The sequence below is a fragment of the Parasteatoda tepidariorum genome, chromosome 6 (assembly GCF_982258835.1).
Source record: "Parasteatoda tepidariorum strain Cologne lab strain chromosome 6, Ptep-v5.0, whole genome shotgun sequence".
In the NCBI taxonomy this organism is placed as follows: Eukaryota; Metazoa; Arthropoda; class Arachnida; order Araneae; family Theridiidae; genus Parasteatoda; species Parasteatoda tepidariorum.
Genome location: NC_141760.1, coordinates 10,132,618 through 10,160,615, shown reverse-complemented (window position 1 = coordinate 10,160,615; position 27,998 = coordinate 10,132,618). Strand labels below are relative to the sequence as shown.

General features: G+C 27.9%; 1 protein-coding gene across 1 annotated transcript; it reads right to left on the bottom strand.

The window, feature by feature from the left end:
* Positions 1-7: 7 nt before the first annotated feature.
* LOC107451731 (uncharacterized) lies at positions 8-27,991 on the bottom strand. The gene is made up of 14 exons (XM_043054843.3): positions 27,851-27,991; positions 25,331-25,419; positions 25,134-25,240; positions 22,602-22,776; positions 19,800-19,909; positions 17,985-18,038; positions 17,479-17,686; positions 15,611-15,700; positions 14,570-14,708; positions 10,436-10,835; positions 8,875-8,924; positions 6,831-6,904; positions 1,846-1,909; positions 8-163 (listed from the first exon to the last, which is right to left on the bottom strand). The coding sequence occupies exons 1-14, from the start codon at positions 27,855-27,857 to the stop codon at positions 159-161; spliced, it is 1,572 nt and encodes a 523-aa protein (XP_042910777.2). The 5' UTR covers positions 27,858-27,991; the 3' UTR covers positions 8-158.
* Between the last annotated feature and the right edge of the window lie 7 nt (positions 27,992-27,998).

Here is a 27,998-nt window from a genome sequence, read left to right as displayed (position 1 = left end):
ATACAAATGCTTTAAAACAGTCTTTATGGGTAACAAAAACATGATAAACAAAACTGTTGAATTGGAGAACACACGAACAAATTCATAGAAAATGCAGGAAACAAAGACCAAACTTCTTAAGAGTGTAGTTTTACATGAATGAGTCAGAAAAATGAACATTAATCTGGAAAAACAATAAACAATTGAAATTTATACAATTTTGATTAACTTAGGTCATTAATCCAATTTTAAAACTATTATAAATAACAATTTATACACAACAAGGTTAAGGTTTTAGATGGGATAGAAAGGATTTACTAAACAAAACTTTATAAAAACTCTAAAAATGTTCAAAATTGTCAAAGTCTTTGATGATTGAATGATTAAAACTATCTAACAATGTTCTAGAAATGTCTAAAAACTGTTTCAAAAATTATTGGATGATTAAAACTGTCTAACATTGTTCTAGAAATATCTAGAAACTGTTTTTAAAAATGATTAAATTGTCTAACACTGTTTAAAATTGCACAAAAGTGCATGTATCACAAATCTATAATGTATAAAAATAGTTAAAACACTTAACTTCAAATGCAATTACAGCAATTGCATTTAAAAAGCATTGCATTTGAAAATTAATTTTTACTTATTTTTAATGTAAAATATTGGTTTATTTATTATTTTGTTAATGTATTTGTAATTTAAAATATTTACTAATGTATTTTTCAGATTTTAATATATTGAATCACATGGGATATAACTAGCATAAACTCAAATTATAACTAAAAAAACTTTTGTACTCCAAGTTCATAATAGTTTTGAACAATTAAAATAAAAGTTTTTTTTTTTTTAGAATATATTTTAAAAACGATATTTCGAACTAAAATTTACATTTGGCCATTTTCAGTGTTCAGGATCATTCCCATAAAATCACAATGCAATACCTATATTTACAATTATTTGTAAAACCAAATTTATATTTAAAAAAATTAAATTGGTCTGTATAATACATTGAATATGTAAAATGTATTGAATATATAGTTTGAATTGAATTATAATTTAACACCACCAATAATTGGATCACAGTTCAGAGATTTTGAAACTGTAATCCAATTATTGATTTCAGTAATAAAAGTTTCAGATAAATATTGATAATTTACTGATAACAAGTTTAAATAAGTTAGCTTAAATTTAATATAGTAGGGAACCGATTATCCGGAACGATCGGGACCATCGCTATTCCGGATAACTGATTTTTCCGGTTTTATGAATCGCTACAAAAAGCAGTTTTTTTTATTGTTAAACCCAACTAAAAAAAAATAATTGGAAATAATCTTAAAAAGAAGAAACGATGAAGTAATACACTAATGGTTATTTTCAAAATGATGGTAAGGTACTATCTTTGGTAAGGTAATGGTACTATCTTTCAAAAAAAAAAGAAAAATCCTAAAATCTTAAGAGGAAAAAAAAAAAAAAATTTTTTTTTAAAATGGCTGGAAAATTTATGGAATTTCTTTCCGGTTTTTTGGTTTTCCAGTTTTCAGATTTCCGGAAAACGGGTTTTGCACTGTATAAGCTTTTTTTATCTTTATAAAATTATTCAAGTGCTCTATAAATTTAGAAATAACATACTCGGTGCAATAGATAAGATACTCTATTTGTCTTTGTAAAATTTATGGATAATCCAATAGACTAAATCTGAAAAATTTTATATATTGAATATATCAAATTTTTGCAATTTTAAGTACTGTTTAATCAATGACAGAAAACAGGTGAAAAAATTGACACATTTGGCAGAAATTGGGCACATTTGAATTAACTATGAAATTTATTCTAACAGTTTCATGCACAAAGAGGTAGGAAACTTACTTGATGCTTGTTTCGTAGCTGGTTTGAGAATATCAATTTTTATGTAGTGTTGAGGCGCAACGCTCTGAGAAGAAAAACAGTTAAAAGCAATTCACAAAATGCAAAAAAAAGAGCACAAAAAATAAACAGAATAACAATAATTTTGTAACAAGCTAAAAAAAATATTTAAAAAATAAAAGAAAAAAAAGATACATTAAAATTAGTAGGTCTGTGTAAATTGAGTATAAAATAAAACCAAATACTGTCTGTTTATTACGAGATGAGTCCCATAAAGTAGACTTGCTTATGGCAGTTGCTAATGGAAACAAGATATTCCACAGCATTGGAAGGTGTTGTTTTTTTTTAATATTTACAGAGATGCCAACTTGCTCCGGACAGCAAATATATTTTTTAAAGTGGTAGTTTATCAATTGTTATTCTTGGATTAATGAATTCAATTTAGTAGATTTTTATCCACCAGTATTTCTAAATAATTCGTAGGGTTACATAATTCACCACTTTATAGTACTTATGTCATGCGGCACTCGTGCCATACCTTTCAAAAAGCAAGCAAAAATAGCCAAATGTTTGCAAAATATACTTTGAAGTTATATAGTGTTTTTTTAAATTATTTTGGAGTGTCCAGAGCAGTTGGCATCTCTGTATTCATTTACATCCTTGCTATAAGGACACTCAACTGCCTTATGTCACACCTAAATTATAGTGAAATATTGCATTTTGACAGCAATCCCTAGACAACATGTTTACTATTAAGATTCCATTTCGTTATAGACATTTTACCTCCAATTCTACACACTACAAAAAGTTTAATATTACCAGCAAATATGTAAAAAAAAAAGAGAAAGAAATATTTCACAAAACAAAAAAAAAGTAATTTTTTTCCAAGAGGATGTTTTTAATGTTTTGTTGTCAATGCTTTAACTAAAAAGAATAATAGTTAATTATAAAAACGATTTATGATTCTAAAAGGAATAAAGAAGAAAAAAATTTAAACTTAAGTTTTAAATCTCCTTGTAATGGATGCAGAATGCAAGGAATTTAAGTCACATCAACAACAACAAAAATTTAAGAAAATGCGACAATTACAGTACATCCTGGTGTATAAGAAAACTTTTTAAACCCCCAAACTTTCACGAAAATAAGGATCATTTTACCCTTTTCAAAAACTATTTTTAAAAAGTTATATTCAAATAATTTTGCATTTTCTCTCACCATATTTTCTTTATAGATAGATGTCATTTTTAGGAAGAATCTTTGAAATTATGCTCAGAAAAAAAATTAAGAATAAGATAATTGAAGATAATTTATTCGAGACTATTTCAAAAACTATAATGAAAATTTTTAGAACATATAATTACGAGTTTTTGAAGATTTAAATTTAAATTTAATTTAATGGTTCCAGAACATCATGTGTGTCGGAATCAATAACCTTAGAAACGTTGTCATATGAATATAACTTTACAATTAATTCCATGTCATCCTTTTCTGCTGAGCCCCACAGAAAATCCTATTCACCCACATCCAAAGAATATGAAATTTCACATTTTTTTAAAAGATTTGACATTAAAATTTGAATCCACATTTTGCCACAATCCAGTAATATTTGACACACGGCATCTACAAGAGCAGCGTGGACACAGCATTTGCATCTTCACATAAGGACGAATGTGTCATATCCAGAGAAAACAATGAAATATTTTTAACTAGAGAAAATGTTTCAGACTTAATAATTTTTTATGTTTTTTAATCTTAGAAATCTTCATAATTGATTTTTTTTCAGCAGTCAATGTTTACACCAGATATGCTGGAAATTTGCTCTCTCATAATCAAAAATAGAGGATTGACTTATACAACCGGTCAACTTATAAAGCAGAATATGTGTTTTAAATATGCTGCCTTAGTTTGGTTGTTTTCAATCATTTTTGAAATTTATTGAATATTTTTTTAACCTTTTATGTCTTTAAGTTCCATTTTCTTGTTAAAATAAAATCAGTAAACCATTTGCAGTATAACTTACTGCAGAACTACTGTTTATTTAACGATATCCAATGGAACCATTTGATTTGCTCAAAAAATACATGAATACATAGAATAAAATTTATTGGAAAATTCCAGAATTAATATATCTGAGATTAAGATTAAATCCCACATAAACAATCTGAATTGAGCTAGATTTCTATTTCTTAGTAATAAAATTAAACATTAAGTATTGTAGGTAGTATTATATGTATTTAAACTCCAATAGGAAATGACAACTCACAGAAAGGGCAGTTTTTGATTATGCTTTAAAAAAAAAACATTTGAGCCAGGGGTTTTTGGGCTTGTGAATAGGTCAAAAACCCTGATTCATACCAATAGATGAGACTCAGAAAAAAAGGCTAAGTGGTAGGCCTAGGATTGAGTGCTGTATCACAATTATACTATTTTATAAGCACCATTCCAAAAATAAAAATAAAAAGCCGAATACCACATAATTTTGACACTAGAAAAAGATAAGGATTCGGTATTAAGAAGTACCAGATTTAAATAAATGCATAGAAATCAAGTCACATTAATGAAAAGTATTCAATCACAAGAGCTTATATACCAAGAGGATTAAAAGCACTTTATTTAATTAGTACAGTGAAACCTCACAGGAGCGACCACTCTCTGTTGCACATTAAAATGGTCGTTAATGGAGGGTGGTCGTTTTTAGGGGTTGCTTCCATTGACTTCAGAATGTCATCGAAGGTACATGATTTTTTGCAAGCGACTTTAATTTTACTCATTGTCATTTTCATGGTACAGAAATGCCACTTGTGTTGGCGTCATGAAAACCAGATCGATAAATAAAATTAAAAAGACCCTTTGCTGATGTAATTGTGAGTAAAAACAAATGTATCAATTTTGAATGATAGAACACTTTTTAAATAAATAAACAATTATGTTTTTTGTTTTAGATTACATTTAATTTTATATAATTAAAATTTATTTACTTTAAAAATGTGAGATTTGTTTTTTTGAGTTGCTTAGTTTTTTCTAAAATAACCTTTTTTTTCTTCCTAATTTAACTTTTAACTCTAAAACTAAATGATTGATAGCATCCTCTTTAGAACATTCTGATAGCAACATGAAGTTGTCAATCTCTTTCAGGGATCGTCAAAAAAAAGCTCTTTAAATAAAAGCTACTTACAACTTTCTTCATGCTTAAATATTAATTATGTTCAAGTAGTATGTTTACGCTTTTAGGATCGTTTTTCACAAGAATTCTAAAAATATATATTAAGAGTAGTCATTATGAAACAGCCTGCGATTGTTTAAACGAAAAAAAATTCTAAATTTACAAAGAACTAACTATATCTTATTGGAGAACTTTATTTCATGCAGAACAAAAATCAAAACAAGTTGTGTAATAAAAATGAAAAGTTTAAAGTTAAATTTAAATTGAGATTTCCCTACCTGCTTTTATAAAATGATTTCCTCTGCAGCAAAAGAAGAAAATAAACAATATAGTGACATAAAATTTTTTTTCGTTATTCGCATGCACATACATCTTAATGTATATAAATATATTTTATCATATTTTTTAAACATTAAGGGAAAAACATACTTTTAAAGCAAAACAAGAATATACTTTAAGTACCAAGAATAAAATTAATTAGCATGTTTTTTCATAAGCCAAATAATTCTCATTTGTAAAGAACATAGAAGAATTTTTTTAAATGGTCAATTCTTAACACTAATAATTGCAGAAATTTTTAACAATCCTCTTCTGACACCTTAATAACTAATAATCTCTTTTTACATTATTTTAATTTTTTTTTCTTCACACTTATACATTATTTTCACTCACTGTTCTTCGACGCATTTTTTTCATCAAATTTTACAGTCCCTGAATCGTAGTTCAAAAGTGTTTTACAGGGAAGCCGATGGGCTCCATGAGGCACTCAATTCATGGGCTCCATGAGGTAGCACAGAGAGCAAAAAAGATGCGTTAAGATGCCAATTGGGAGAAAATACTCGCCCAGGCAATCAATATAAGAACCACAGTTATTGAAACATCAAAATGTCTGAATTATGCTTGGGTGTATGTTCGATTTTTGTCATTCTTGTTTTTTTATATTCCTCTATTTTTACTTGAATCTTCTGGTATAATTCTGCTTAAATTGTTTATTCAGATTTAAAATTAAAAAAAAATATATTAAAAACTAGACATTAACCCATAAAATTTTTAAATTGAACCAACATTTTTTTTTCTGATTTAATTTAAAAGATGAAAATTTGGCACTTATTGGACACAAAACTTTGGCAATCACAAAATGGAGCATATAACTTAATTTAACTCTGTATATGGTGTTAATAATATTTCTCAATGTTAATAATAATAATTTCTAAAACCCAACAGATGGCGCTCTGCACAGCAATGTAAAAGGATTAATTGTATTCAGCTTCCTTATTTGGCATTGTAGTATTAACATCAGACCTTTTTCGTTATTTAATACATTTTCTGTTGAGAGTGTTTTGTTATGATTTGAAATCTGAGATCATCCTATTTAACATATTGTATACTCTGTATAATAAAGCAAAAATAAAAGCGAATAAAGCACAAATAGAAGAATAGAAATGGGCATACTCAAGATTCGGCTTTGTAAGCAAGATTCTACTTTAGTGTCTACACACATTTTGTATTCTGACAAAGAAAGGAAGTTCTCCATAGAACTAAAAACTATAGTATGTCATTTATGCACGTATCTATAGTATAGTATATACGTTATTTGTGCTTTATTCACCCTATCTTGCTTTATTACAAGACTTTAAGTTTGAGAGCAAAATTTTCTCATTTAGAAATTATCTCTAACCTATTTAGTATCTAAACTATACACCAATTTCAAGCACAATTATTATTTCAATAATGTTTTACTTTACTAATGAAGTATTACTAATGAAGTTTATTTTAGTGATAAATCTGCAAATAAGTTCAAAAATAAGTAAAAAGCATTACTTACAGTGTAAGAATTACCATTGGGCGTATGATAAGACTGGCGATTATGGTTTTCCTTTTGTGTCACAGAGTTTAAACCTTTAAAAATAATTTTATTACTTTAATTAAATAAGTAAAAAAAAATAGAGATATTGCAATAATCAAACACTTCAAAAAAAAAATATTTGAGAAAATCTGTTAGGAATTTTATATGGTGACTTGAGTAAGCTTTTTGACACTTCATTAGAATATGCAATCAAAAATTTTCTATCACCTTTCAATTTTCTAAACTAAATAAAGTAGCAATTAGTTTAAAATTTATTTTGAATTTTTGATAAATTATAAGAAAACTACACACTTTTAAAAGTGCAAATATACCCTTAAAAATTTCTTGAGCACTGAAATTTTTCTATATGAAATTTTTGAATTTTTGTGAATTTGTGAATTTTTGTCTAATATTTAAAATTCAGATAAACAAATAAAAGAAAATAAGCAAAAAACCTTGATTGAGCATTCTCATGGTACCATTCATTGTGAATGACAAATATGGGAATACTTGTGGGTCTACTCAATTATGTTCAAAATACTTCACACTTGCCAGTTTTCAGAGAGGAACGGATTGCTGTATATGAAGTATTAAAGGATCTCCTTAAAATTAACTACTTCAAAACAATTTTTTATACTAATACCCAAGCAGCACCAGTTATGATACACACCTTAAAAGTATAGCCTGCCATATATTCAATTTTCATAAGGAATCAGATCTAGTTTTTCATTGGATTCCTTTTTAAAGCTAATCTAAACCAGGAGATTAAGTCCCACCACTATAAATTATCAAGTATTAACATTAACAGGGGTGATTGTGAGTCCAAGACAAAATTCCGGAAAATTTCTTAAGTTTAAAAAAAAAAAAAAAAAAAACAGTTTAAATTGAAAAATTAGAAAAAAATTTAAACAAGTTTTTTTTTCCCTTTTCTCAATATTTCTTAGTTTTCTTAAAATATATTTAAAATTTTACACATACCTATACCATTTACACATACCAATGATGACCTGGAGAAGTAATTAAAATTTACAAACATGTCTTTCTTTCTTGAGTTTATGATTATAACAACTATTTACTAATAAAAAATGAATATTAATCATGAATATAAGCTTATAAAGTATCTCACTGGCTCTCCCTTACAAACAAATAAAATAAACTGTGTTTTTAAGTTCCACCTATGAAAATTTGATTTCCGGAAATTTCTGTGATCAATGATTTTTTTTAAACATCTGAAAAACTGGATTTTTTCTGGAGCACAATCAGCCCTGCATTAACTTGAAAACATATGAAATATAATAAAGTGGTGGACTTAAAAATTAATAAAGTTTTAATATGCATTAAAATGTTTAATTTAAACGATTATGTACTCACGGCAAAAGAAAAATCAGTAAACACATTTGTTTCGTTTTCATGCAAATACAGAAAATTCCCCATTATATCAAAGGCTTTAAGGTCGTAAACAAATGTTGGCATTGGTCTCGATTCCATTTTGGCATCTTCATCAGAATCTCTTTGCTTTTCTACATTTTCTGCAATCTTTTCTTGAAACTATAACACTACAAATTTCAACATTTTCATGAAATGAAAATGTTGAAATGAAATGTTTAATTGGTTTTCCTAAATAGTGACAAATCCTTATTTTCTTCATTACAAGCAACAGGAGTTACTCTTTCTCTTCTTAAAACAAAATAAAATCGATTTTTTTTTTTCCTTTTTTTTTAAAATATTGATAGACATTCTGAATAGAAGCAGGAATCTGCTAAGTTCAAAAACAATTTAAATGGGTATTACTAACATTATAAGAATGGCATTTGTGATAGAACCATTTAAAACAAGATGACACAAATGGAAAGACAAAAGATGTAAGAATGATACATCAAGGTTCAACTGTACTTAAAAAACTTGCAAAACTATTTTTAAAAAAATTCACTTTGATATAAAAGGTATTTTCCTTAAATGCATTCAATTTCATAATTATAATAAAACATGCATATTTAACTGAGAACAACAAATATATATTTACCATTTAATTTAGAAACTTTGTAATTACCAGCTTCATTAACCCTTAAACGCCTGAAACAAAGAAGTCAAATTTAATGGGGAAAAAAAGGCACAACAAAAGTGGAAGGTAAAATAAGCAATAGCATGATAATTTCACAATAGGTAATAAATCGATACAGTTTACAAACAGAGTATTTCTGGTCATAACACCAGATAATATAGAATATTAGCCGATGCTCAGAAATATTAATATCTTCTTTGGAAAAGGCATACCTGCCAACTTTTAATCCTTTCCATTATAATTTTTCACACTGGTATTAAAATGGAATTAAAACTTCAATTTTAAGCAAACAAATACGTTGTATTTGAGAAAACTTAAGTTGACAACCATGATAGTAACGCATATTAATATATGTGTTTAATTTTTGTAAGAATAGTGGTGATCAAATTCATTTAAAAATTAAATTTATGAAAGAAAAAATAGTATATATTTACTACCACTTTAAATATGAAAATAAAATCTTCCGGAAAATCCGGAAAAGTTGGCAGGTATGAAAAGGTAACATTTTTAGCTCATTTTCTAAAAGAAGGTTCAATGTTAAATTGGTTAAGCAGAAGCTGTATTTTTCAGATATACATCAAAATTTCACACAAGCTAACATATTTTGGTTATCAATCCACTGTACAGAACATATTTACCACTAAAATTGAAAATAAATTTTTAAAAATATATGAGTAAGTGCTAAAAAATGTCAAAATTTTTACTTGCGCTGCTAGGATGTTTGTCAGTGAAAGTCATAATTAAACTAATACAAACAAATTAAAACTTAAAAAAGCACGAACACCTTCATAAAAAAAAGAGAAAAAAATTCAGAAAAAAAATAAATTTTCATTTAATTTCAATTTAATAAAAAAACAATAAACTAAGATTAATTTTGCATGTTCTGATTCAAGTTATTAAAAGAAACTTATTACTGCATGTTTGCAGAGATAAAACAAAACACCAAATTGATACACTAATATTAAATATGCATGTATGTTACAATATATACATACTACCCTATAATAATGGAAGAGACACTTTCTCATGAAGTACTAGAATTATTTTGTAACTTTACAGTTCTTTAGTTCATGCGATTTTTCATACTTTGAAATAAGGTTTGAAGCTTTCAGTGGTTTGAGGGGCCGACAAAAAATTAAGAAAGGAAACTGGTATTTTTAAACATCCTATGGCAGAAAATCTAGCAATAAGCTGGTAACTTGGCCCTTCAAACCACTGAAAGCTTTAAAAACATTATTTCTTTTACAGGCAGACTTGTCCTGTTTTGTTTCTATTATATATTTTGAATAATAAACTTTTTGCAGCCTTCAAGTCAGGGACAGGATAATGAGTGGCAGTTGCTACTCCACATGCGCGCCGCTAGTGGCCCCTTTCTCTTAAGTACTATAACTAACTATTATTAAGATTAATGATACATGAAATAATCGATCTAATCTTAAAATTCCATACCAAGCAAGCATACAATGCTTCAAACTTTGTTTTAGGTAGATCTTTTAATGTAAAAATAAAAATATATCCTTACTTTCTGCTGATATCTTCACTGGGTGCAGTTTGCAGAATGTGAAGTCTCTGCCCTTTTGTATCAATAGTAGAGTTCCATTTAGTAAGATCATATGTGTGAATAACATCTTGCTGAATATAACTTCTACCATTAGTGTCTTCTGAATCACAGTCCGACTCTTCCTCGTTGTCCGATTCACTTTCATTCGATTCATTCTCGTCCGAACAAGATAACTCTGCGTCGTCACCCTCATCTTCTTCAGAAGCTGATGACTGTTCATTATGGTCTTTTTCATCGCTTTCATTTTCTGAATAACTTTCGCCTGAGTCGTTCCTTTGATCATATTTAGAATCGTTTGAGTCCTGATAGTCATCGACAAAATTTTTCAGCATACCTCTTTGTGCAACTCTTTTTGCTCTTTCTGAATATAAAGAAAATAAACCATTTAAATAAAAGCTCATTACTTTATCAGAAATAAAATATTATACACTGCGCGAAATAAAAAAAGTGAACAGCCTGTAAAGTTTTCTTTATCTGATGATCGGTATTATACTCTGTTGTAGGTTGAGAAAAAACTATTGTCCCTATGTAGAGAGCCTGTTTGCATCTAAGTGTACGCCAAATGGATACCAAGCGCAAATTTATATCAACATCGCCAACTCTTCAAACGACATTGCACAGCGTTCCTTTCGCTTAGTTTCTTAAATCGTGTAAAATGAGGAACACAAAACTTATTGAATAATCAATTAACAGGTAATGTGAATTAATAAAAATAATACTTAAACATCTTAAATAAAATATGCCTTTCTATTCACCTTTAAAGAAACTCAACTGATAAAAAGAATAATAAATATTGTTTCTTGCAAACTATTTTCTTCCACAGCGAAAGAAAAGTAAAAATTCTTTATCTGGCACTTGATTTGTTAAATAGGCATGTCAGCTTAAGATGGATCAATTTAAAAGTTCCGAATCTAATACTCTTACACCGTCATACAGTTATTTCTTTTTTCCATAACGAATGTTATTATTTATGAAAATATGACGGGATTACAAAGTCTTAAGACTTCGAAACTATAACCTTTTTTTAATAATTCTGTGATATACATTGTAAAAGATAGCACAAATTAAATTTCTGCTTGACGTGCTTAACTTTTAAAAGTTTTTAAATTGTTTTAAAGCACATTTGCATGATATGATAACGAAATAAAAAACAGAACTATATGAAATCACAGATGATTACTTAAATCTTATACTGCAATGGTCTCTTCTTAACTTGCAACGGATTTAAAAAGGGGAGGTAGCTGCAACCTAGAAGAGTACTAATAAAATCCTAACTGTTTAAACATGAGAGAAATCTAAAGTTTGAACACCTTAAATACATTTGACAACACACTTAATAAACACCTATATTTTGCAACATCTTGAAAATTTTTGCATAAAATTATAAAATTTGCTTCTACAAAATAACTTCATGTTAAAAATTGTTTTAAATAATTTTTTTTCTTATTTTTAATTATTTGCAACAATGGTGAAAAATTTTTGAATAATAAGGTGTGAAAATTTTTATATCATTTCAAAGTTTTTAATTTTAACCAACAAATTACAAAATGTATACAAAATCGGTAACAATTTTTGAATTATAAAATTTTTATACTTACGATTTTTTAAAATTTGGTAACTTATGAAATATTTTATTAATTTCACTCAAATTTTGTATTTTATCATTTAAAATTACATACTTTAACAAGGAGTAAAAATATGCATGCATTACAATTCAAAAGATTTGCAACTATGCCAAAAATAAAATAATTATTAAAAATTATTTTATATGGAAATTAACTTTGAGTAAACAGCTGTATATTTATATGCAAAAAAAATTTTTTTTTTGATTTGCGTAACAAGTTTATGAGACATGGCGAAATACAAAAAAAAAGTGAAAGTAATATTCTCCTGTCTCAGTTAATGGGATCGTATTTTCCAGATTACAGCTACGTCCCCCCTGTTTCAAGATTTAGAAATCCAAATCTGCCGTTAAGAAATATATATTACACTTATATCTTTGATTTCATAACTTAAAATATCATCTGCACAAATTAATTAGCATATTCAACACTTTTGTTGCAGATGTGTGCCGGCAAGAGACAAAATTCTTTGCTAACAGTTTGTGTCGATACAACAGACGCATATTATCATCCAACTATTTTTGCAGAAAACATATTCTTTAGCAACAATAACACGTTGATAATTTTAAAAAAATTTATATGAGCTTTTTAAAAACTAAAATGGTTGCTAAATATAGACATTTAACTTCATCGATAATCACTTTTCAATATATACAATATAACCACTTGTACTTGGATAGCAGTAAACATGTTAAGGTTAGACATATCCCTCATACAAACAATTGTGTGTGTGTGACCCTCAAATCATTAAGATTGAATCCCAGTATATAAAAAGTCTGATCATTAGATCAAAAGTTATTTACTAATATTATAGTTTAAAATTCACTTTTTTTTTAACATTGTAAGTGAGATTTTGTTTATAAGAAAATAAATGTCATATACAACTTTTTGCTTACAACTAGAAATACTGGTGGAACAGGAAAATAGGCTTTAACATGCTTGTATATTCTTTGTATATTCTAAAAGGTAAAATAAAATGTTTCTGCGGCTCGTCTTAATGCATAATCTATTTTTTAAAAATAGTTTTTTCTTTTACTTTGTTTAAAAATTATGAAATTTCAAAACACTGAAATTTTAATAGCATGTCAATGGTTTAAATAAATAGTTATTTTATTTAGATAATTATTGCTTTCCGAAAAACGTTCATTTAAATTAGAATTCTTTAAAATGTAAGTAATTTTTAAGATTTGAGAGAAATTTTAAAGTATAACAACTAAATAAAGTATAACAACTAAAGTTTTGAAATAAAATAGTTTATAAATTAGTTTATAAAAAAATAATTTTGCATTTAATAGAAAACAATGAACTTACATTGTGATTGTTAAAAATTCATTTACTATTTTGAAAAAAATTCAACATAGCAAGGTTTTAAGAAAAAACCCTTTGATACAGGAATTAAAATTAACATTAGGTGGATATGTAATGGCAAGGGGAAAAATATTTTTCTTATAAAGCAAGGTTTCTGAGATATCGAGGGTATACTGTAATGCAGCTATGTCATTCTTATACATAAAATAACATTTATATGTGCCACTAAAAAAATAATAAACATGATTTTTTTTTAAATAAAAATTATCACAAGATATAGGACAAAATTACAGGTTACCAGTGACCACAGGGCAAATTAATATAACAAATGATTATGAAGATTAAAAAATTGTCTGCAAATCATCACTTTTTTCGTTGAAAACTCACATCATGTGCATTTCATTTTTTTTAAAAATAAATATTGAATTATTATAAGATAATTATGAAGTAATATACGGAAAATTATTTTAATTCCTGCTTGTTTCTTAACATTTTTCTTCATTTTAGAAAGGAAACACATTTTGAGAAATGCTTCAAAAGAATTGCCTTACGTTACTATGATCAAGATTCTTTTTTTTTTTTTAAATCATTTGAAATCTTAATTTTTGAAAAAGTGACTAATGTTAAAAATGCTACAACTAGCCAGTGTAGTGTATCTACCACTACAAAAATACAAATCCAATTCACTAGTATGTAAGACATGTTAACTTGATTCTATGTTGGGGTACTTTTTCATAGATGAAGGTTGATATTGCCGATGACTACTATCCCCACAGTCAGTAGCAAAATTTCCCCTTTTGTTACTCCTAATAAATTTCCAAATTTTTTTGAAAAAGTGGCCAATGTTGAAAATGCTACAACTGGTCAGTGTCAAAATTTCCCCATATTGCTACACCTAACATATTTCCAAATTTTTTTGAAAAAGTGGCCACTGCTTAAAATGCTACAACTGGTCAGTAGCAAAATTTCCTAATTTTGCTCCTAAGATATTTTTAAGCATCTTAAACTCTAATGAATTTATTTTCCCTAATTTTCAATTGCTTTTTTTAATTGAATTCTCACATTTTCCCTGACATTTTACTTATTCTTCCAGCTTTCCCTGTTCCTGCACAGACAAAGAAATGGTTTTAAAAAAAAAAAACTGATAAAATATGTGAATGTATACCTTCAATAATTTTACTTCTTTCTTCTGCCCTTTTTCTTCTGTCTTCTTTTTCCTGAATCTTTCTTAAAGCAGCTTGTTTGGAAAGTTCTTTTTCTTTTTCCCTCTTCCTCTCCTCTTCAGCTTCAGCAGCCATTTGTTCCTTTAAAATAAAGTTACTTATAACTCTTATAATGATGGCCATAAAACAATTTTCTTATAAATTTAAAATGTCCTTTTTTCTATTTTTGAAATTTCACTCTAGAAGCACTTTCTCTTTAACCTTTTAATGGCCATACACATAAGAAATCTATCAATAGTTTAAATTGTAATAAAAAATAAGGTAGCCACTCTATAGACAAATTTAAATTCCCTCAGATTTTCGGAACGAAAGTGAAAAAAAATTCACAAATTGTTCTGATTAAAATTTATATAATTTAAAAATTCACATATTTACATGCATTTAAAATTTAAATCAAAAGAATGAAACCAAAATCATCACGCCTAAAATTTTAATGATATTAAACAAAAACATTTTTATGATTTCTATTAAAAATTTTCAGTACTAATTTTATTACAAGCTTAAGGTGGATAGAAGTTGGTTTTCAAAAATGTTCATTATCCATATGTTAAGAAAACTGTCATTGTATGTTGTCCATTAGAATTGTTCATAATTTTTAAAAAAAATTTATTGTTTACTAAAATAGCACTGGAGATAAAAAATAAAACTTGGTAAGTTTCAGAAGATGGGTCACATAAAAAAGCCTAATAATATATTGAAACACTTGATAATGTGCAAATAGAGTTTACATTCCTGAGTACAATTTCTTTATTATAAAGACTTCCATTATTCCAATTCATAAAGTCTCTTTAGTTCCGTGCACACGTTATTTTAACACCCAATAAAACATCTGCACTGAACCTTTCATTCTAATATAGTGGCCAAATTTAAGTCATTTGATTCAGAAAGTGTTTAAGAAATTATTAAAAGCATTGATGTTACCAATATAGAAAACTAATAAATCAAACAAAAAACTGTAGAAAAAAATTATAATCTGAACATACTTCCAGTTTCTTTGCAGCCTGCACTTTACAGATTCTGGAAGAAGTCCGCTTTGGAGCTAATTCTAACAACCTCTTCCTCAAAAGTCGCTCCTGAAACAAAACACACTTTGTTAGGCACTTCGAATCAGAAATACAATATTAAAATCTTCCTAACATTAAATCTTATTAAAATTTTAAATGCAATTTTAATCAAGCTTAAAAAGTTAAAGCAAATAATTATAGGGTAATTTTCCAGAAAATTAATACAAATATTGCCAGCACTTTTAACTTTTCAAAAATAAATACAAATTGTAATATAAATACAAATTGAGATATTGGATTTTTAAATCTCGTAAATAAGAATCGCAATGTACGATATTCAAATCGCGTGAATAAGAAATGCAGAGCACAAGTTATAAATCACGTAAATACGAAAAGCTATGTTTGATATTAAAATCGCAGGAATAAGAATTGAAATATTAGCAGATTCCGGGCTCGTGGCTTCTAAAAGGCTCGTTTGAAGCAGCAACGTCTTAATTACGAAAATACAAGCTATCTGACGGGCGGGGAAAAATGCGGAAAATCTTCTGCGCATAAAAGCAGAGAAAATAGCTAAAATAAGTAAAAATGAGGAAGGGTTGGCAGCTATGTAGTTTGAATTTTCCCCTTATCTGTGAAAATCGGAAATAAATATAATTATTTTAGTTCAACAGCCGAGTTTTCTGAAAATGAGGAATATTTATTTTTAAAAAAAGTCAAAATTTTAGATAATCGGAGTTTTTGATAAAAAGACTGAAATTCGAGAGACAAAAGAGAGCAAAGTTGAAATCTGCTAAAAAGTGGAAAAATCTTATCCCTGCATATTAGGAATCATCAGGACGTCGACAAGTCTAGAAAATAAATTTTTTTAGACAATAGATCTGTAAGATCAACATACATTAAAACATGCACTATTTTAAATAAAGCCAACGAATCACTCCTCATCTGGGTCCTGTCAACATATTTAGTAAAAAGAAGATTTAATTCAATCGTAAAGCTTCTCACAAAACAAAGAAGTAGGCTGAACATTTGCTTCGAAGGAAACCTAAGAATAAATCTGATGAACATAAAGCCTGATAGTCAGGCTTTAACTGAAATCCACCAAGCATAAGGCAGTCATTGAAGAGGTAAAATTGAAGAACTTTCAAAATATTAATTTTTTCTCCCATTTTAGTTGTTAACGTTTTCAATTTTTCCAGATTACACTATTAAAAAAATAATAAATTTACTCTAGTTTCAATTATTTTGCTTCAAACATCACCTCTTTTAAAAAATAAAAAAAAATTGAAGGCATGCACATTTTTTTAAAAAAGATTTTCCACAGTGACTGGACAAAATTGCTTCATGATTTACATTTTAATTTAAATTAAATTCAGATAAAATTCAAATTTATTGACGCTCACTTGCAACAATGTATGGTTTTTTTTTTCAAGCAAGAAGAAAAAAGGGGCGATAAATGTCAGCCAACGTCTGCACGGGGGTGGTGAGCAACAAACGGTTGGGAAACACTGATTTATAACTACTTGTTTTTTTGCAAATGGCTTATAAGAAAAAGCAATGAAGGAGTATCGTTATCTGGGACAAATGTAAAAATGAGTTTTAAAATAAAATATCCTAATACCTATTTTATCCAAAGATATTCATTAAATAATCACATAAAAATAGATAAAATAGTACATAGCATTACTATTTAACAAAATAAGAAAAACTTTTAGAGTTTGTTAATGAAAATAGAGTAAAAAATGATAATCTACATAATTGAACTATCTTTAGCAGGTCCATTCTTAATTTCTTTGAATAATCTTCTTCTAAATAGATAAATTATAAAAAATAAATCACACAACACTTACCTTTTCATTAACAATTTTTGTGATGTTCTCAAGATAATGTGTCTTAATTTCTTTAGCTAATTCCTTTTCACTTGCATTTTTGCTCTTTGAAAACTTCTGAGCCAGTTTTTCCCAATCATTCAAATTAAAACACACTATTGACCAGGGGATATCACTAGGAGGAACAACAACAGGTTTTATATTCCGAGCACCTTGGCGTCTGCTGCCACTGAAATATGCATAACAATTATTTTAACTGGATGGGTAAACTTGTTACCAATTTAAATTAATCAAGTAAAGACTGAATGAAGTTAGTCTTAAAGTCACAAAGCAATCACAAAGAGTTTTCACTTCAGTGCTTTTAATTTATTTAAAACAAAATTATACTTTGGAATTAAGAATAAAATTCAGTTTAAAATAGCATCATGATTAAATATTTTTCAAAACTAGAAAGTAAAATAAAAAATAAGCAAGCAAATAATCAATTAAATAGAGAGTAAAAAGAAAAAAAATAACAAAACACTTACTTTTTTACAGGAACATTTTCAACTTTCTTTTTCTTTGACACAGAATTCTGCTTCCTATTAACATAAATATAAAAACATAATAAAATGGCTTTAAGAAAAAATAGGAAGCATAAATTGTTCTGAATATATATTTTAAATAGTGAATAGAACCATAAGGTTATAATGTATGGTTGATTATTGAAATATTTTTAAAATTAAAATATTTTTAACATTTTAAGCAGTGAATAGAATTATAAGGATATAATGTATAGTTGATTATTGTAATATTCTGAAAATGAATATTATGTATGGTTGATTATTGTACTACGTTTAAAATCAATATTAATTAATATTGGTTATTGTAAAACTATCAACTTTTAGGAAGACATTATTGTAATAAGCTCTACATTCATTTCCAATCTTATTGACTTTCAATGACCTATGTCTACTTTTATTACAACATAGTTCATTGTAAACTATAGCTGACAATAATTAATATTTTGTAAATTATTATTCTTATCGATTATTGCAATGTTGTAAAAATGAATATAAAGCATTATTTATTATAATATTGATGAATGAATATAATATATTGTAATAGTCTACTTTTAAGAAGACAATATTGTAGGAAAAATTTTTACATGCATTTTTAATCATATTGGCAGTTATAAATTACAATGATCTGTGTTCACTTTTAGTAAGGCATAGTTCATTGTAAGCTATAACTGACATCAGTAAATGCTCTGTAAATTAAAATGAAATTTGATAATTTATTTTCAACATTTTTAAATATCGAAATTATGTTATAACTAAATTAAGTTAAAATTGAACTAAAATTACGACATAGCTTGTAAATTCAGTAAAATAATATAGATTTAAGAGATTCCCAACATTTAAAGAACTTTAAAAAATCTGTAAAACTTTGTGTTTTAACTTTGAGAAATATTATCAAAATTCTACTGTAGATTTATAGGTCGTGGTGATATTGGGATGCAAGGCTAAAGATGCATTTTAGTAGAGGGGGTCTGCAACCCTTTGATGAATTACACTAGTAACTCAATGTAATTTTTTAAGGTAATGGTAGTAAATTAGTAACACAATCCTACATTCTTTTTTAATTGTATTAAACTTATTTCAAAATTTTTATAATTGTTTTTTTTTTTAAAAAAACAAGAAAAAAATCGTCTCTTTTATAAATAAAATAGTTACAAAATTGCTAACTATAAGTAATTGTATGGCTTTTTTATTAGCATTTGGTCACACTCAGTTTTTTTTATGTGATTTCGACAGGAATCAAATATTTTATTAAGCCTCACGTGTAAAAAAGTTAATATAAATTTTAGGAAAATTAAACTAGCTTAGAAAAACACTAAAAGTCAATTTACTAACTGTCAATATATGTATGTTTAATCTATCATGGCAAATATAAAAGTAATCATATATTCAGATAAGTAAATGAAAGTTTTTAAGTTCATAATGCTTAAAAAATCTGAATAAGGGGGTGATTCCACTTTGTTAAAGGGGGAAAAAATCAAAACAAACCTAAATCCTGATTTCGCAAAATCCTTGCTTTTTCATAATTTTTCAAAACTTCTACAATAAGTTATATTTCTAGCATAAGAAAGTTGATAAAATTTTTATTAATCACCTATTATGAAAACCAATATTACTTTAATTTTGAATTGCATGAAAGCAATATTAGCTTTTTACATAACAGCATATTAAATATTGTTTCTGATATGTATGCTTACTCACATTTCATTAAATAAATGAATTAAGGCAAGATCATTACTGAAAAATAACATTACTAACATTGCAGCAACTAATAATACTTACGCAGCATTTAGACTTTCTTTATAGAGGCGCTCATCACTGAAATACCAATAGGAATATTTTTCACTGTCTTGACCAATACATTTTGCCTGCATATGCTCAGCCGGAATGTCCTTCAAATACAAAAACAAAATTAATTCAGAGGCATAGTTTTAATTATTTACACTACAATTAAGCACCTTTACTAGGATTCCAAGTTATTTCTAAGTTACATAAGCATTTGAAGTTAACAGGCACAAGCTAGCTAAAAATAGGAAAAAGAATATGAGATAAACGGAAAATTTTGAAAGAAAAAAACACAATTTTGTGTGCAGCAAATGTATTAACTAATCTTTTTGTTTTATTACTTTATTAACAAAAGATATGAAATAAAAGAAAAAAATCAGAAAGGAAGAATTTTACAACAAATCAAAAAGCCTATTTTGTATGCAGCAAATTTATTACTCAAGATGGTTTCTTAAATTCCGTTGTTTCTAATGCCACATGCCAATGCTAGCAAGTCTGCTTGGTGAAACCAAGAAAATTTAAGGCAAAAGGTGTGTTTCTCATTTCCTAGTGGCACCATCTATGGCTAAGAATCAGACTTCAGCCACACACACGTCACAGCCTGTTTATAGAGCGGACCGATTCATTCATCACAGATCATAATTTTGACCAGAGAAATATCAATCCCCATTCAGAACCCACAGAAGTATTGATTTGTGACGGGAACGTGGAGGACTTTGTGACCCGACAGATTTAACATGTCCCAATCACCCTTTACTACACAGTGAGTATTCGGCCGGTGTAGATCAAACTCACGACCTCTTGGACATGGGTCTAATGCCCAAAGAACCAGGCTATCCCAGCCTTGCTTAAATTCTACTTTACGGTAGCAGAAGTATTCACTTTTATGCTTTATAATAAGAATTAACATCAAGTTTCTTAAACTTTTAACAAGAGCACTGAATGATGTTAAAATATCAACTGCTCAAAAAATATAGCATCTGAAAAAGATTCAAGTTATTTTGTCTACTTAAATAAGATTAAATTACAACTATTTAAAAATAAAACAATTGAAATATGTAAATTTGCCAAGACCAACAAAGAAAAACTGACCATACAAATCTCAGTTTAATTTACACAGAATTTAAATTGAGGTTTTTTAGTGAATGACTCTCTAATAAGCCATGCAACAAAAATCAGAAAGGCCTGCATCTGATTACAAAATGAAAATTGATTTTGAGTATTTTTTATAGACTTTGTAAAGAGCAAGATAGAACAGTTTGGGTGGTGTGGTTAATTAATGTCATCAAAAAATCTCAGAAACATAAGTTTAAAAAAAAAAAAAAAAAAGAGGAAAATTTTTGAATTTAAGAATTAACCTCAAGTTAGAGTTAAGAGTAATATTATGAAGGGGAACTTTTTATTTTGAACTAGGCTCAAAATGATTACTTCAGAAAATGAACACAGCTCAAAAAGTGTGTTAAGAAAATGAACATAACGAAATATGCGAAATACGCACCCCTTCAATCGTCAACTTAAATTAAACAACTAAACCTACCTACCTCAACCTCGTAGTACCTGCTTTTTTAAACACTACTCATAATCGTTACATACATCTGTCAAAGTGGCTGGATATATTACAGGTACAATTTTTCACATAATTTCTTTGCATTCAGAACACAAAAGAGATAAAGTGCTTTTAAAAAATCTAAACTCATAAAATGCCAATTCAATATTATAAATTTATATGGCCCATAACAACCTTGTAGAAAGAGAACTATTGACTTTTAATATCTTTTCAAAAAAATTAATTTCATAAAATGTACTAATTAATTCAGGCAAAAGGAATAACATTATGAATTTATTTGAATATGTTAGTTCATTAATTTAAAAAAAAAATTCATAAGAGAAGTTGGAAAAATGGAATAAAATTCTATGCCTATTTTCTTAAATAGAGACTTTGAACTGTACCCATTTTTTTCAGCACTTATTTTGAGCTACATCCAGAATGGATGGTGTTTTCTACACTAGGGAGTGCTGCAAGCTCTTGACTGTCTATACTTCTGGGATATAATTATTGTTTTTAGTATGTTTTGAAGCCATTTGGCTCACAACGAGATCATTATGTTTTAAGACACTCTTGAATAGTACTTCTTGCATACACGCATTTGTTATCCGATAAATTGTGTTTAAAATAATCATCACTTGAAGACATTTCAATATATAAGAATTGTTATTTGAAAAAAGAATCAATATGAAACACTTCTTACATTGTTAACAATATATCAACTTCAAAGTTACTAAATGACAATTTGTAAAAACTTAATCTCGCTGTTGGAACAATACGTTGACACTAATGTATGATGGTGCACAGCTTGGACCAAGAATAAACAGTAATAAACAAGTAAAAAAAAGGCCAAATCAGAACTGCCAAAAAAGAGAGTTCTTTCTAAGCCTAACAACCATGTCACCTTCTTTAACAAGACATCTCTAAATAATTAAAACAAATTTTCACCTCAAACTCACCAGAATTACTTAATATCTTATGAAATACAGAAGATTTGAGCACAGAAATTAGATAATTTATTTCTTTTATTAAAAACAAAACTATCTGTTTGAAAATATCGCCTTGCAGAATGAGCTGTAGTAAGAAGCTGTTTACTTTCTAACCGGAAGTACATCAGGTAAAAAAATTTTAGTGGTATTGTAGTTGTTTACATTTATATTGAAAACACCATCCAAAAAAAGCACCCACAATAAAATTTGCAAAAATTATTAGAAAATATAAGATTATTTTGAGATTGCGTGAAAATAAATTACCTTAATTAAGTCTTCAGCAGCTGCAACATCCAGTCGAATGTGACAGAGTTTAAACAATACTTCGACCTTTAAGCGAGGGGTCAGTGAATGGAAGGAAGAATTATTTAGAATGTTCTCCTCTTCATCCAAATTACCATCAAATAACTCTTTCAATTTTTCTTCCCAGTTGAAACTTCTGCAAATAAAAATTAAACTGAATTTTGAGTCTTCAAAATAAAGTGACAGAGCTTCAAAAACCAATAAGAACGCATGCCTACAATACCATTATAAGTTTTAACTAAATAAATGTGGAAGCTTATATATGATGAAAAATTTATTGAAAATTCCTAAGGACAAAGGATTCTACATTTGAACTTTTAAAAAAAAAAAATTATGAAAGTAGTCTATGTAAAAAAGGATCCCAAACAATTGTAACTTTATGCTTACAATAAATATAAAAAAATATTAAAATAATTTGTTAAAAATTCAACAAAAATGAGTTTGTATTCTAAAAAACAAAAAGTCATCTCAAACTACCTAGCAGAACAATTTTTTTTGTTTAGAACAGTAAACAATGAATTACATTAAAATCAGTTAATAACTCAATAAATTGATGAATTAAATGACTACTTTTATAACTCGGAGCTAAATATGCATTGGTTATTCACTACCAATTAAAATTATTAATTTTGAAGTAGTTTTGATACTTAAATTAAATTTTACCACATCCTTTCAATAAACCTTACACCTCCCTGGAAGTATTCAATGCCCACAAGGGGGCAATAGTACCTAAACTTGGAACTTATGCTCTAGAGCAGGGGTCGCCAAACTTTTTTGATCATCGACCCCTATATAATTTTTCGAAATCTCCATCGACCCCCACAAAAGTAACTTTCTGTTAATTAAAATAAAACTCTATTAGATACTGTGTTTGTACATTTATTTTATGATTTTAAACATTTATTAAAGTAATAGTACATTGTGTAACAATAGTTTTATGAAAAATATATTAACATTGAAATCTAAATACCTTATTATTAAATAATAAGTAATTATGCATAAGTAGACATACTAAGTAAAGTAACGAAAGATTTACTACTTCTTGATCAATGAGATGGGTGTGCCTGGTGTTTTTTGCAAGGTTCGCTATATTGGGTTCAAAATTGGTCAATTTAAATTTTCGTCAAAATTGGTCAATTTTGTAATTTTCGTAAAAAAACACAAAGTGTGCTATAGTTTTGTCGCGGGCTGTACTAATCCATATTAATAATGCTTACATTCTTTTTTATGCATTGATAATTAAAATTGATATCTAAACTAAACGAATGGTTTTATCGAAACAATAACTAATTATCTAAAGCTATAAAAGTTTTAATAATGACATTGCAAATATTCAACACAGTCTGCAAAGATAGCTGAAACTACGTATGATATTTGCATTTGTAACGTCAATGCTCGCCACACGTGACATTTGGACAAGCGCACATATGCATATGACTTATAAACTGCGCTGAGTTCGTGCCACTGCTCGGTGGTACGTAAATACTTGTTTCACCCCAATAAATACACGTTTATTAATTTATGTTTTATAAAGAAACTGATATTGAGTCAATTATAAAAAAAATTCACAAATTTTACATACTTAATGAGGTATGTGTGATTTGCGTATTGAGAACTGTTTCTTTTTTCCCGACCCACAATCGATCCTTCCGATTCGGATCGACCCCCATTCGCCCCCCTGTCTCAGATCGTAAATACTTGTTTCACCCCAATAAATATACGTTTATTAATTTATGTTTTATAAAGAAACTGATATCGAGTCAATTATAAAAAAAATTCACAAATTTTACATACTTAATGAGGTATGTGTGATTTGCGTATTGAGAACTGTTTTTTTTTTTCCGACCCACAATCGATCCTTCCGATTCGGATCGACCCCCATTCGCCCCCCTGTCTCAGATCGACCCCCGCTTTTGTTAAATAGATCCCTGGGGGTCTATATAGACCACTTTGGCAACCTCTGCTCTACAGTAACAATGCTTGACACTAATGTAAGAGTTTAAGTGCAGATTAACAATCTGGCATTAGAGCTGTAATTGACATATGGTATTTTAATGCTGCAAAAGGGTAGTATACACAAACATCAAGTGTTAAAACTGAAAATTTCTGACATTTTTAATAAATTTTTAGTTAGTATTACTACTTTGCAATAAATATGTTTGCATTTTGTACATTTTCATAAAGTTTCGATGACCAAAAAGTTCTTTATATAACCTACATAAATTAGCATTTTAAAAATTCTTAATATTTCCGTTTAAAAAAGAAATGCAAGTAAAAATTCTATTAATGCTCGTAACTTTAGGACTAAAATATTCCCTGTGCAAAGTATCATGTTTTTAGTATCTTAAGCTATAAAAATATTGTGGGCTCATGCAAAATTTTAGCATTATTTACTGCCTAGTAGTTTTAGTTTTCTTTTATAAAGAAACAAACAATTTACACAAACGAGCAAATAAATTAATCTTTTGCTTAAATCTTTGAAGTTATATTTACTTCACTTCTCCTTCATCATAGCAACCTTCCAAAAGTTTAGTAATCAATTGATCCAGTGATATTGATATTTCTGGATCCTGCATGTTAAGAATAGCTGCTTCAAGTTCCTGAGGAAAAAAAATGGAATGACATAATTTGACTAATAAAAATAATATAAATTACTTTAAATATATTAAAAAATGGCAACAGACACTTACCTCAACATCAAAGTATATTAGATTAAATGCTGCCCGAAAAACTGAGCAGAAATGTGTAATAGCAGGCACTTCCCACCAACTTTGAACGTCTGTTGAAAAATAATGAACACACAATGATTAATACAGTATAGATGAATTATATAAATGAAAAAATAATTTAGTTATGACTCAGTCTTATTTAATAATAAAACATGCATTGAAGTAGTCAAAAATCTAAACTTTGTATTAGTATCAAGCTTATCTACTTTTACCTAATCAATTAAGTTAAATGAGATACATAAATGCTATGTTTACAATAAACAAAAAAACCTTCTGAATAACTTTTGTTGTAATGATAGAATGTCAACATAATAAAAAATAACCTTAAGAGTTGTAATGTTAATTGATTAACAACAGCATTGGCTAACTTACATTATTTGTTACATTTAAGAATTTGTTTACTTAGGAGACATTTGTTTCTACCTCGATTGATAATAGTGTGATGGCTTGCAAGGAGACCAGCTGTTGCATTGCACATTAAGAAATCAATATATATTTTTAATTTTATTAAGTTTAATAATTCTGAAGTAAACTGTTGGCATCAAATTTAAGTAGATTAGGTTGAAGTTAAAAGCCCGGTGTTCAGTATCTTCTCTCTCACATTCTTCTTTGGAGCTAACCTTGTAACTAACAGTAATTACGCCATCTCCAAGTCGAGTTCTGCAAACAGGACTTTATGGTGAAAATAAAAGGATTCAAAACAATGGACAAATGATTTTCTATTTGAAAGAAAAATGAGTATAACAGGGATGTGGAAGTCCTCTCCAAAAGTAACAGTGTTAATTGTCTGTCAAAAAATTCCACAGAGTCATGTATGTGCTTTTAGTGGATGTTGGCAAACAATTTACAACCTCGTAAGCACAATAGCAAACCAGGAATAGTGGATCCATAAGTAAACTTACCAGTACATATCTCACATAGCTCAGTGAGGTTTTAGGTGATGCTAAATTTTAGTGGAGCTGAGTGATTGTCTAGTTAAATACTCTCTTAACACAAAATGGGGATGCTTCTGAATTAATACCTATTCCCGCCAACTATTGTGAAGGCGTCATAGGGATTTTGAAGATGCAAACATTTTATTTTTTTTAAATATGTCAAGATTTGTGCAAAGCTCCTTACTCCTGAAATGTTTCCTTCCCTTTCTTTTTTAAATTTTTTGTGCGAGCTATTTCCCTAAAGTCACCAAAACTGGACAATTATTTAAGTTTGAGAAAGGACATGGAAATCTTTCTAATGACTCTGGACATAAATCAAAGGGGATGTTGGCACCACACTCGGTTATGGCTACGTTTATCTATTTAATTTGGAGGAAAGAAGAGCTCCTGTTGTTTTTTGTTCTGTTATAGTCGGATGTCTGCATAATGGCGTCATTCATCGCTTCATTAATAAATTGTTAAATAGTTATCGTTTACCCTTAATTATTCGTCATACAGTCCGCTTATCGACCCCCTCAACAGGGGATATTTCCGTATCGTGATCTGTCGCACCAACTACAATCGCAAAGGTGCAAAATAAATTTTAAACTTTCAAATATTTTCTTAAAAAAATTTTTAGATGCTTGCCCAGGGGGTGGATACGAGTTATACCTTTCATGTTAATCCCCTTCTGTGATATTTTTTCTTAGTTTCTCGAGGGGAAGCTGCCCGGAAGTTGTCAAGACTTAGGGATAATTCTACCACAAGATGGAAATCTCCCCAAATCACAGTAAAAATTTAATACATAATTATGTAACAAGTATTTAAAATAAGTTTCTGACAATCCGAGAATTAACTGCCAAATAACGAAAAAAAAAATTTCTGCATCTTTTAGATAAATTTACGAAAGATCAATCACTTGAAGTTATTATAATAATAAAAAAAACGATGCAATATTAGCCATAATTTTATACGAAACACACTCCTTCTAAGGTACGTTAATTACTACAAATACAAGATTATTTGAATTAAACAAAGTAAAAATTACAACAGAGATAAGCATAATTAAAATTGCATTAATACCTTTAAGATGAAACATCAAAATTAAAGAAAACATAGAGTGAAAATGCAATACAATAAAATTATAAAAAGAGATAATTGAATTATATTAAAGAATATAGCCTGAAAATACCCTTCAACAATAATGACATTTACAAAATCAAAACGCGTCAAAGGAAAATTTCAACTCTCGTAAAACTGTAATTCAATATAATAAAGTTGAGAAAATGCATAGTAATTTCAATTGCAATGACATTTACCGGCAATAAGATTTTAGGGACAATAGGTCATACTAGTTTTTCAGGCTCAGGTTATGGAAAAAGAATACAAAGTCAAATAGCTTGAGCGAAGAACATGAAACATTAATATTTTTTTAGAGAACTTCATGTTAATTTTATCCACTACTTGAACTAATTTCAATTTTGACCTCTTATTCGAAAAAGCGTGCATGTAATTTAATTAGGAACTATTAAATACGCAAAAAATAATTTAAAAAAATTTCAATTACCTTCCATTGATTAAGAAATTCTTTTAAACACCCAAGATTAAAATATATTAATATGACAATCTAACTTTTTTACAATTTACGCACAACTTTTTGCACGAAATCAAAACTCAATACCAATATTGCCAAAACCTTTTTTCTTATAATGGTT